Source organism: Sarcophilus harrisii, chromosome 4, assembly GCF_902635505.1.
Source record: "Sarcophilus harrisii chromosome 4, mSarHar1.11, whole genome shotgun sequence".
Classification (NCBI taxonomy): domain Eukaryota; kingdom Metazoa; phylum Chordata; class Mammalia; order Dasyuromorphia; family Dasyuridae; genus Sarcophilus; species Sarcophilus harrisii.
In genome coordinates, this window is record NC_045429.1 from 125,219,761 (window position 1) to 125,232,903 (window position 13,143).

At 32.5% G+C, this 13,143-nt stretch overlaps 1 protein-coding gene across 2 annotated transcripts in view; it reads left to right on the top strand.

Annotated features, from left to right (window-relative positions):
* The window catches only part of PDE10A (phosphodiesterase 10A), a 341,504-nt gene that overhangs the window by 254,390 nt on the left and 73,971 nt on the right, over window positions 1–13,143 (top strand). For both annotated transcript variants that reach the window (XM_031968385.1, XM_031968386.1), the window contains 4 exons: window positions 893–1,033; window positions 5,423–5,578; window positions 9,788–9,838; window positions 11,376–11,434. In XM_031968385.1, coding sequence (XP_031824245.1) covers window positions 893–1,033; window positions 5,423–5,578; window positions 9,788–9,838; window positions 11,376–11,434 — 407 coding nt within the window. The remainder of the gene's footprint in view (window positions 1–892; window positions 1,034–5,422; window positions 5,579–9,787; window positions 9,839–11,375; window positions 11,435–13,143) is intronic.

The window sequence follows — 13,143 nt, forward strand, 5'->3', positions numbered from 1 at the left end:
TTCACAGAATCACAGAATCTTATTTGGCAGAGACCTCAGAGAACATCTAAATCCTATTTGTACCTGAGTGAGAATCCCTCCTACAACATACCAGACAAGTTGGTCTATCCAACCTTTTCTTGCAGATAAATTTCCAGTGAAAGGGAACCCATTGTCTCCTGAGGCACTTTTGGAGAGCTGTGATTGTTAGGAAGTTTTTCCTTATTACATCACATTTAAAATTGCTTCTGTGTAGCTTTTGCCTATTACTCCTAGTTTGGAGTGAATTTAGAAGAAAAAAAAAATCTACATTTAAATATTCCTCTTTATATTAAGTGTGATATTGCTGAAAATGTCCTCATGGCCAGGAAAGCCCTGTGATGCTATGTAGTGACTCTAGGATATTCTTCTAAACCTGAAAAGTCTCATCTGAGGAGCAGCCTCAAAAATTACAGAGATTTATCAGTAGGTTGCTTTGTAGGGTAATGAATCTTTTGGAAACTGCCATGTTTGAAGATTATCTACTGAAATATATAGATGGATTAATTGATTGATACCCTATCTAATAAAACAGGTTCCTGAAGGATTTGAATTTTGAAGTGTTGCTTAAATGTTTTATCTTGTGTATGTGCTTTGACCAGAAGTTCATAACTCTCCTATAGTTCTTGATCACAGTAAAACTGAAAATATACTCACTTTACTTAGTCCTTTCTTGTAATTTTTGTCCCAAACAAAAAAAATACATCCCAAACTAATTTAAACCAAAACTAGCTCATCCAACAAAATCTTTTCCTTTTATTATTTTTTCTCTTCCTTAATTTTTTTTTTTCCCACAGAGTCCTTAAGGGTGAAAATAACAAAGATCATGTGTGTATGATGTATATATTATTTATATTTTCTCTCTTTTTACTAGAGTCTATGTATGTTCACACCACCTGGAGTAAAGGAAGGAAAACCACGACTCATCCCAGCTGGGCCAATTACCCATGGTACAACAATATCTGCTTATGTAGCCAAATCAAGGAAAACAATGCTAGTAGAAGATATCCTTGGGGTAAATTATTTTTAACTTGTAATGACAAATTTTATATTTTGATTATTTTGAAATAAAGTATGACTTAACTGTTTTGATGTGAGCTCTCTTTTAGGTGTTTCTTCTTGCCCCACCCACTACCCACCCAGAATTAAGACCAGGTTCTACTTATTAAGGTAGTTACTCCCTGTTTGTTTGACCTTTATTATATAGATATCCACTTGGGAGCAAGCACCAGATAATTTTTTTTAATAAACACTAAAATATTGAATAAATTTTGTATGTTTTCTGCATTTCTTTAATTGAAATTTTATTTTTCAGAATTTTTCAAAAGGTATATATTTGGCATAATTATTTATATATGGATATTACTTGGTATCACTTATATCCTCAAGAAATGGAATATCCAGCAATAAGGAAGATTTCCTATTATTTAATTTTTTATATTCAATAGATCAAAAATATTAATCATTTTGATTGAAATCTTTCTAAAATATGTTATTCTCTTAACCATCTCAGACAGAAGGCCGATCATTTTGAATAACTTAATCATTATTATATATATAGAATCATAAAATTTCGAAGTTGCAAAACTTTATATTCTTACCTTCATTTTACAGATAAAGATACTAAAGCCCAGGATAGTATATCATATCTATGTGTATACATGTATATGTATGTGTATATATACATATATGTATATATACACATGTATATGCCAAAGTGAACGAGTATTTAGGGACAGAATTTAGACTAGAACTCATCTTTCTAGATGCAAGTCAGATATCAATTGATCAATTGCAGCCAAGTTAATGCTCTCAGACGTCATTAAAGATAGTGCCTAAGCTAAATGACCCCAGAATGTTTTTTTTAATTTGGTTTTTCAGAAAGATCTTTTCTTTTGTCACTGTTGCAGTTCTCATTGTTCTGTCTCCTAAGAAACATGTCCTATTTCTAGTTTGCTAGTTGTGATTTGCAATGGGTTTAAAATCTAGACAACTAAGCTCATTAAATATATCTAAAGTAATAATGATTAAAAGCCTTAGGGATTTTTTCTGAGTGGAAGCATGGAATTTTTTAATGAGAGACTGTGTGGCATCTGTTTTGTCTGCTCTCAGACCATTTTTGTTTCCTGTATCATCTTTGGCTATGGATTCTTAATCTTTTAAGGCTAGCTGATGAAAACTGCTTTTGGATATGAGGTGTGTCATCCTATTATATCAAAGTTCTGAATAATTGTCATTTCTACATACAATTTTGATTTTCCAAAATTAAAAAAAAATTCTTCTATAAAACAGGAAGACTGACCACATCACTTTAATCATTCCATAATTATTTTTTAGATTTAGTCAAATTTTTCATATAACAGTACTATAATAATATTTAATGCCTCACATTTGTATAATGCTTTACATCAATAGTTTCCAAAACTTTTTGAGTAAGAGTCCTTTGTTAACATGAGTTTTCATAGCCATCCATGATAGTAGTAGCTGCATTCTTGCAGCACAATTTTTTTCAGTCTAAATAATGATCAGAATAAAATTCATGGGGTATTTATGGATTCAAATATTCTTTACAATAACTGTTCACAGTTAGAGCTTGGAAGCCTTTAGAGTTTATAAGTATCCATATTCATTCCAACTTGTTAAATGAGGTCTAGGATTTCTCCTTATAGAGAGAGAACTATAATTGAAAATGTTCTTTGAGAGAAGAGACTGTACTTGCTTTTATTTTATTTTATTTATTGAATGCTTTGTAATTTTTCATTCATTCACCTTATATCCAAAGGCATTAAAAACATTTCCTGAAACTCTCAGTCCTGGAGTGCTTATGATGAGTTATAAGTGCATACAATGCTATAAAATTTTTTACACATATTTCTTGCAAAAAATGAAAATGTGAATAAATTGTATGAAGAATTTGATAAGATCCTTCAAAACGAGTTGATATATATCATGGTGCTTGGTGCTTTCCATATGTAACCAGAGGAATTTGGCAAAAAAAATGTTGGAAGCTTTTTGGAATATTTTTTGGGGGAAAATATCATTTCATTATCAAGAAATGAAACCAAATAATTATTGACTGCTCAAAACCTTTATGCCTGTATGTTATGAACATTTTCTTAAAAAAAAAAAAAGAGTAAGAAGATATTAGCTATTTTGAACTTTCAGTTATATATATCCCATTCATTTTAAAATTTGTTAGAATAAAATAAGAGTAATTACCAAATTAATTGAAAGAATAAAGATGAGAAAAATGTTCTTTCTTGAGACTACTGCAGCTCTGACATAACCTGTTTAATTGCTCATTAAAAAAAAATAAATGGATAAAAGTAATGATACTGATTCTGAGCTATATTTTTGAAAGGTTTATCTAATGCAAAAGAGGTGGTAGTATTATGTAAGAAAGCCAAAAAGAGTCCCAAAATTATGCAAGCTTAGAAGAAGTTTTATTTCCTCTCTAGGCAAGTGAGAGAAGACAATCAATGATTGCATTTTGGAGCACACATCTTTACAGAACATTTTGGGGAAATGTGATGGAAGATACAGTCAATAAATATTTATTAAGCATCATTTTCCATGAGGCTATGCATATAAAATAAAAAATAGTCAGTCCTTACACTCAAACAACTGACATCTTTTGGAAGGGTATAACATTATAAATAGTTAATTTGAGGAGGGAGACAGCAACAACAACTGGGAACTAAAGGAAAAACTTCCCACAGGAAATGGTTAAGAATTTTAAGAGATAATTAGAAACAGAACATTTAAGAAAGATGATTTTACAAGATCAAAATTTCAGAGATACTAACAGAATGTGAAAATGCTCAGAGATCCAATACAGAATGTCATATTCTGGGAATAGTTGGCACTGCAGTTTAACTAGGATATAATATATAAAAAGATATAATGTGAACTAGGACTGGAAAACTTGGTTTGAGTCTTATGGAGTCCCATGCTGAGAAGTTTGTGTTCTGTCATAGACAAAATGGATTGGAGATGCAATACTAATTGATTAGAAACAGGAATACTAATTAGAAGTGGAGTAAAAATACATATATCTTATGTTTTTAAAAGAATCAACATGATTTAGATAGAGGAAAGAGTTTCAGATAACTTTTGAGTTTATTAACCAGTATGGCTCTATGGAGAATTTTAGATATATATGTGTGTGTGTGTGTGTGTGTGTGTATGTGTTAGTTGTTTGAATAGAGATGATAACTTGAAGGCAGGAGAATAAATAATAATGTCAAAACTACATAAGGAGATGGAGGTGTAGGGGATTGGATACATAAAATAAATCAAGAAAGAATACTCAAAGATATATCAAGCTGAAATTATAAGTTCAAAACAGAAAAGAAGAATTGAGAAAATAGGCCTGCAGAGAGTTTAGTTTGAGCTCCAAATAGATCATCTTCATAATAATTTGTAGATGGCAGTGAAAGGAGGACAAGAAGTAAATGCACAACCGATCAAAATGTGTTGGGTGATAGATTCTTACTTCTACCACCTTTGGACTCGCTGTCCTCTGTAACCAAAGTACTATATGACATAAATTTTACATAACCAGGAAAGTCCATATTAGTCACAGAAGTTCAAGATACTCTAGGTTTCATATGTCAAGGAGAAGATTCCTTGGAATGGAATAGAAGAATGGAAGAGTTTACAAAAAAAAGAAAAAAGTTTAGAGATAGTACTTCTTAAAAGAGATTGAGAAATCATCAACTATACATTGATGTGCCTACTTATTGACATATATAATGCAGTCATGATTTACCTATGGGAAGTAGTATGAGAGATTACATTTAAAACAAAGTAATAGAAATGCTGAGTAGATTTCTATGGAAGATTTTTACAAAGCCTTGAACTCAAGAACACATAGGATTTGAAGAATGGGTATATGAGGAGATTATTAGGAGTTAAGGAGAATTTTGACTTAACACTACAAAATCAGGGAATCATATCAGAAATAGAAACAATCATGTCAATTGTCATTTAACTCATAAACAAAGAATTCTGCCCTACAACATTCCCAACAAGTGTTCATCCAAACTTTGTTTTGAAAAAAGAAAAGGAAAAAAAATAAGAAAAGGAGTAATTCTTTTAGCTAAAATAAAAGTTTTTCTTGCATGGAGTAGATAAACTGAACTAGATGGCCTTTTTGGTCCTTTCCAATACTGAGGTCTGAAGATTCTTTGACTTTTCTGATGGCAATGTAACTAGTAAGTGCTTACTAATTAATAGTACTGATTATTAGTATTTTCCTTTGGATAACATAAAGATAAGCTCATTTATTCTATTTGCTAAAACTGATCAGGGGTGAATTTTTTCTCTCTCTTTTTTTTTTTTTTTTTTTTTTTCTTCTTCTGCTTTCCTTCCCCTTACCCCCATTTTGTTTTTCTTTTTTTAGGATGAACGATTTCCCAAAGGTATTGGACTGGAATTAGGAACACGCGTCCAGTCTGTTCTCTGTTTACCAATTGTCACTGCAATAGGTGACCTCATTGGTATCCTTGAATTATATCGGAATTGGGGCAAAGAAGCTTTCCACATCTGTCACCAAGAGGTGAGAACTCAATAATAGTTGTTTTTTTTTTGAGTTGAAAGTTTTACCATATTTCAGTCAGATTTAAAATTTCTGGTTGAATTATATATATTCTTAAAATTACACTGTCTTTCAAAAACAAAAGTTCTGTTAGCTATTGACATGAAAAGTTTTTTTTTTTCTATTGGAATTGTGATTATCTTATTAATATTTAAATTGTCATCTTCTATAGAGAAGTGATAACATAGCATTTCTTAAGACCATATACTTCATTTACAAAAAAGAATTGGGTTGTCTTTGTTTTTTGTAATTATAATGAAAAAATAATGACCAAAACCCCCACATAATCAGAAAAGCTTTTCTCTGAGACATTGTTTCAGCACTGTGAATTGAGCAATCTTAAGAACTCCACCTACCTTTTGAAGTTTATGGATTGAATCCAGTCAGAAAGATTATGGAATGAAATGGGGAAAAAGAAAAAAAAAATTGCGCGTTGTTTTCTCTACATTTCTCTCTACAGGAATAAAATTATGTCTTGACACCCCCCCTAAAAAAAAGCAAAGTTGCACAATTCTTAGGGTTATTGTTCTAACTACTTGATATGTTTTTAAGTACCTGTCATGTCTTATTTATATAAAGTGTAACCCCAGTACATATTTGTGAAATGGAGAAACTTAAATTGTTTAGGTATCTAGAACCAGATATTCTTCAAAATCATATAACTGAATTAGAATAATTCTTTGTAGAGTACTGTTATTCTATTTTTAAAATAATTACAATAAACCTCAAAGGGAATATCCACATTATTTTACTTCACTATAATTTTGTTGTCTTTGAATTATGCCTGAAATAAATAGGCCATCTATTCATTTTTGTAAGTCAATATTTTAGACATCATAATAAAAAAAAAATCTACTGAAATATTAGGACAAATAGTCACAGTTTTTTAAGGCAAATATAAAAGCTCTTTCACTCCTATTATTGAGACACATATACACACTTACTTTTGCTACTATTAATGGGAATACTTTTATCTTTTGTTGATTCCCATATAGACAAACAAATAAAAGTTATATTAAACTTAAGATCTTGTCACTATATGTCACAGATAGTTAATCTTTACATCTGCAATGTCTTAAAAATAAGGAAAGATGGGGAGGATTCTCAGAAAATGGCAGAATAGGTAAATTTCAAGCTCTCGCAATTTCTCCTATACACAGAACAAATTTGGGCTGAAAAAATCAAGACGCGGCAGAATTGGAGTCCTCTGGATACAACCAGAGGAGATCTGAGGAAATAAAGATTCGGGGTAGAGATTATCTTGTGTGAAATGCAAACAGTTTCAAGCTAGCTCAGCAGAAACACCAAGTGGGGAGCCCTGGGTGTGGCTGGAGCCTCAGCAGGAACTTCAAAAACGTTTGCATCCTGGATTATTTGTGGAGTCAAAATCTGAGTCCTGGAAGATTCAGTGCAGAGACAGTAAGGCAGGGACAATGTTGGCTACAGGAAATTGGAGGGGGCAGCTCTTGGTTAGAGTTTTTGGTCAGAAGTTTGTGGCTCAGAATGGTGAGTGATTACCATATGATAAAAAAGCTGGATATATCTCTAGGAGCAAAACGAAGGTTTATTATATGTTCTTGTGCAGTCAAAAGGAGGAGAGGCACCTTTGGGACAAGTTTAAATAGTTCCTAATACAAATACCTCTCCTATCATCAACCCTCAACCTCATTTGCTGAAGGTCTTACATTCTAAACTCAGGAACTATATCCAGGAAATTTAATTTTGGCCAATAGGTACATAGTTGCCCATATTTGATTGAAGTAGGAAGAAAATGATATCATGGAAGAATAGCAGGAAGGGGAAGTAGGCATGCCATTAGGCATTCAAGCCTACTCCAACTCTGAGGTAGATGAATCCTTACTCTATTTTTACAATTGTCTTTTAGAAATCTCACTCCTCATTCAGAGTAAAGAGCTGAAGTAAAGCCAGAGGCACCATCCCCGTCACATCCCAGTTTTAGAGTTGCTTGCAATCATGCTTCTTATTAAAAGAAAAAAAAAAAAATGAACCAGCATAGAAGAAAGAACTCCACCATAGAAACATAGCAACAGAAAGACCAAGGTTCATCTTCACAGGAGGACACTGAAGTTAAAAAAAAAAAAAAATGTATATTTTCACATGAAATAGCTCCCTGCCCAGAAAGAACTGGAAAAAAGAATTTAAAAATCAAATGAGAGTGGGGGCAGCAAGATGGTGCCATGGATAGAGCACCAGCCCTTAAGTCAGGAGGACCTGAGTTCAAATCTGTCCTCAGACACTTAACATGTACTGGTTGTGTGACCCTGGGCTAATCTTTAAACAATCAAAAGAACTAGGCCTGTGGCCAAAAATACATTTCCAGCAAAATTATAATATTCAATGAGAAAAAATGAACTTCTATGAGCAGATTTTCAGAATTTTCTGTCAACCTAACTTAATAGAAAATTAAATCTCTAAGAACCAATTTCAAAAGATCAATTTCAAGGAACTTGAAATTTCAAGATGGACATAAACAATAGAGCAGCTCAAAAAAAAAAAGATTGGGGCAGATTTAAGTTAAAAATAGTAATTATGTCATACTGATGCAGTTCGAATGCTCTCAATTCCTGGTGGTCAAAAAGGTTAGTGGCAATAAGAGAGTTGTTAAATATCCCCTTTAAATTGGCCACAAGTTTAGAGTGAAAGAATTCACTCATTACCGAATTATTAGTTGTAAAATGAAAGTTTATTGTTGGATAGAAATCAGTTTACAAGGGATTGACTTCTATAGTGGCAGAGTTCTATTTGGAAATGGAGTTTTTGCGCTAAGAATGCTCAGTGGGCAGGGTCCTAGCAAAGCGCATGGGCCATTTATAAAGATCTTAGTTGAGGGAAACTTTATATTTGGCATCTTGGTAGGGGCTGGGACAGCCTGAGCTGATCAGACCAGCATTCCTCAATTGAATAAGAATATAGAATTTTTACAGGAGTTGATTTGCCCCGAATAGTATTGCTTCTGTTATCATGAAAGGTTTGGGCTCTGTCTTACTCCTTGGAGCCTGGGAGATCCTGATCTCTATCAAAAAAGGGGACGCAATAATGTGATAATCTTAAAGGGAACAGTTCCCCTACCCCTTCAATACAAATGGGGTGCAGAGGAAGAATAGATACTGAGGCATTGGGGAAGGGGGTGGGGGAGGTCTGAAAATTTAGATTAGAATAGATTAAATAGGCAATACATACAATACAAATACAATACACTATGAAGAGTATAGCACTCTATAAAAACCTATAAAGAAATAAGGGGGGAAGGGTGGGTAGACAAGGAAGCAAAGGATGAGGGAAGAAGACAAGAGAGGGATCCATGGGTGGAGGGAAGTTAAGTTTAATAGCCAGGCAAGTTTAGGAATAAAATTATAGCAAAGGATCAGCAAGGATAGAAAAGATACGTGTGTGTGTACACACATGCATATATAAATATCGTTATCTACAGCCTGCTTGAGGGTTGGGGGGGGGGAATGAAAAGGGAAAAAAAAGAATAAAATAAAAAAAGGTGCATAGCAGAGAATAAAAGAACAATTTACAAAGAAGTAAAGAAAAGATTGACATATGAATATAATTTCTTCTACTAATACATACTTTGCTGAACTGGTATCTGTTGTTAATATAGTTTGAATCCTCCTTGATCATCTGGGCACATGACAATGTTCTCTTTATTTTTTATTTTTTAATTCCTTTTCTATTTTGCTTCTTATTCTGTCTTTAATATAAATTTGAAATTAAAAAATAAAGATTTTGCTGAAAAATTAATAAGAGCTTTTGTTAGATTAGAAAGATTGTAAATTCTGAGATTTTTGTTGCATCTTTCTGAATCTACTTTGTATCTTAATATGAAATAACAAGGTATATGACAGCACTGAAGTTCCACAGTACAGAATGAGAAATAGTAGAAAAGATAGCCTATTTTTCTATTTTTACTGAAATCAGAATGGTGTCATATCTATAAAAAAATCTGTAAGTTCAGTCATCTCAGAAACCTATTTTACTGATTTTTTAAAAATTAGAATTCTCTAATAGAAAGTCTATTTGAAGAGTAGTTTTTCCTTTAGCTGCTGCAAAGAAAATCTTGCAAAATGATCTATTGATAAAATTTTGAAATTCAAACTGAAGTTGATATTAAATAGTTTTAGATACTTTTCTTTTCTTTTTCAGGTTGCAACAGCAAACCTTGCTTGGGCCTCAGTGGCAATACATCAAGTACAAGTAAGTCTTAGTAATGTTTTCATAAGATGATGGCAACTGCCCAGTGTGTACATTTGAGAATGAATCACAGGCGAAATCCTCAGTGCAGTACTATATGTTATATGCTTTAGAAGAATGAAGTGCACCATACTTAGCAGTTCTACCTTAATAAACTTCTGGCATTGCTAAGTCATCCGTGTCATTGAAATAGAGCAATTCATGGAGCTGTTTTACTCTAGGACTTCTAGAGTTTATTTGTTTTGTTATTGATTTTTGTGTTCTCTGAAATACCATCTTGACTATATATAAATGTAGTCAGTGGCCCTGTGTTCAAAACTAACTCTGCTATTGGCTACCTGCATGAACTTGGCTAAGTCCTTTTCTTGGACTTTTTTTGTAACCTTTTCCTCTTTTGTAAACTTAGGAAGGTGAACTAAGGGATATCATCCCTTCTAACTCCAAATCTGTGATTTTATTCAGAAAAGGACAGTATCAATTAATTAAATACCCAAAAAGGAAACTACTGACAGTTTGCAAGATGCTTGGGTTGGTTTATTAAGCTTTTCAAAGGATCATTTGCTAATTGATATAGTATGAAGAGCTGCTCCTCAAGCTCTTCATCCAGGAACTATTTCAAATTTTGCCTCTGAGACATACTGTATTGATTAAAGACACCCAAAGTCTCAGTGATTTAGGCAAAGAATTGCAAAGAAGATACCAACCTACATCAGTAAGGAGGTTTCTATACCAAAAAGTTCCTTATACCAAAGAAATCACAGATTCATTCCCTATATCTTTTAAATTGTCTGCTATGCTAAGAGGCCAGTTTACTTAAGTATATGATATGACCCCCCCCCCCCAAATTACAGCAGTATGAGTCTTTAAACACCGTAATTTTTGGCCATTTTAATGACAGTGACCAAATTTAAAGGTGATAGATCTGTTGAAAAATTAGTTGTGCCATCTCCTCTAGTGGAAAATTTTATATCACTTCTTTGAAATAGGCTTAACATTTTCACTAGGAAAGTGGAAAAGTCCTCTTGTGAGTCAGTAATTCAAGGGAAAAGGGAACCTTCCAGAGAGCATGGTTTTTTCACTTTCTTCTTGGAAGTCAATGTTTAAGAAACTGTTGAGAAAAGACAATAGGCTATATCAATAATGTAATTCAAATATGCACACTATCTACTTAAAATTTTTATATTTAAACAACCACTGCTACATATATTCCTCCTACAGATTTTCCCATGATAGCATCATTATATTGTAATCATATTCCACTGAAAAATTTTGAGACCTCTTTTTAACTTCTAATTAACAACATTGTTTATTATTAACTGTACCTTTTCTTGCAGCCAATTGATATGTTAAATAGAAGAATGTCTTTATATATTTGCTATCTTTGTAGCATAAGCAGTATAACATCATAGTCACAATTCAAGTTAGTATTTTAGGCTTTTAAATTAATGACATAAATGACATCCCCACCATTTTAATTTTTTTAATAAAAAGAAAAACCTTTTGCTGCAAGTAATAGTTTCCATACTTTAATTTATGTCAGGTATGCAGAGGCCTTGCCAAACAGACTGAATTGAATGATTTCCTACTTGATGTATCAAAGTAAGTGTCATTTGTATCTGGGAATGTAATAACACTTTTTTTGAGAAAAAAATTTGTATTGAATGAATATTTAACAAATTCCTAAATAGATGTAATTGTTAGAAATTGGTAGTCAGGGAGCTGTTGATTATTTATTCTTTTGTCACATCACTACATAAAGGTTCAATACTTGTATGGGTTATGTTTGTATGATGAAATTTATATGTGTATAATAAAAATTAATTTGTAGTTAAATATAAAAGTTATTTAACTATTTACTTTTATATTATGTCCACTAATATTGACTATACACTTTCCAAGTATTTTAACTTTTGAGAGAAAACAAAGAATGAGCTGAGAAAGTGGTTTGAAGAACAACTGAAACTCAGTGGCTAATTTTCCAAAAATATCAATAAATTAATTTTCTTTTTATTTATATTAATATATCATTTGTTAAAATGCTTCTTTCCTTGGAACAGGAGCTTGGACTCTTAACCTTTCTGTATGTCATGGACTTCAGTGATAATTTAGTGAAGACTATGAGCTATTGCTTAGCATAAATTTTAGATAATTAAAGGAAACGGTACTTTTCAGTTAGAATTTAATGAAAGTAAAGATATTTTCCTCACCTGAATTCATAGACCCAGTGGACCTCAGATTAAAAACCTCTTACCTAGTGGCAGTTTCCTAAAGAATGAAACTAGTAGCAGCTGAGTTTATCAAAAGGTTGGTCTTTATGAATGAATGAAACAACGAATAAAACACACTTTTAAGTATTTGCTGTATGCAAAGTGTTAGGGATATAAAGGAAAGTAAGTATCTCTTTCTCAAGGATTTGTATTTGTATTCATTTTATTTTTTATAGCTTTTAATTTTTTCCCAATTATATATAAAGACAATTTTTAACAATTTAACAATCTTTTTTTTTCATATTTGTGTGTGTGCTAGGCAATCAGTGTTAAGGTCATATAGCAGTATTTAATGTACTGGCTAGCTCCCTGAAGGGCCTTAGGATCAGTCAGAGTCAGGATCAATCAAAGTCGTTGGGCTTTTTAGGGGGAGAAGTGAAGGAGGCAGGCAAGCTTGCCAAAGATGATTCCTGGACTCTGGAGTCCAGAGCCTTAAGTCTTTCTCCTCCTCATCCTGGTGCAGAGTGACTCTGACCTCTCTCCCTCAACCCTCCTATCCTTGCCTATGATTACTTCACCACCACACATTCAGCAAGCACCAGTGTTAAGGAGAGCCAACACATCACCATCTCATCTAAATATATGTATATATATTTATATCAATTAGATAATTAGCCTTAAGTGCTCTGCTGTCTGATTCAAGTATACCTTTTCAGAGTTTCAGCCCTCTACAGCTGTGTCAAGTTTCCTAAGTCCAGATTTCCATCATATTCTCCTGTATCTAGGACTAGTGTTCTATAATCTTAATATTTTAAAAAATTCCAAATTTTCCCTATTCTTCCCTTTCTCCTCCCCAAGACAGTAAGTAATTTTGAAATAGATTATATATGTGCCATATCTTCATATTAGTCATGTTGGGAAAGAAGCAGTATACCAGAAGAAAAAAAGTAAAAAATAATCTGCATTCAGACTCCATCAGTTTTTTCTCTAGAAGTCCTTTGTAATTCTATTGGAACATTGTACTTCTAAGAATAGATAAATCATTTACTGCTCATTGTACAATATTGCTTTTACTATATACCTCATTCTGCTCACTTGTAT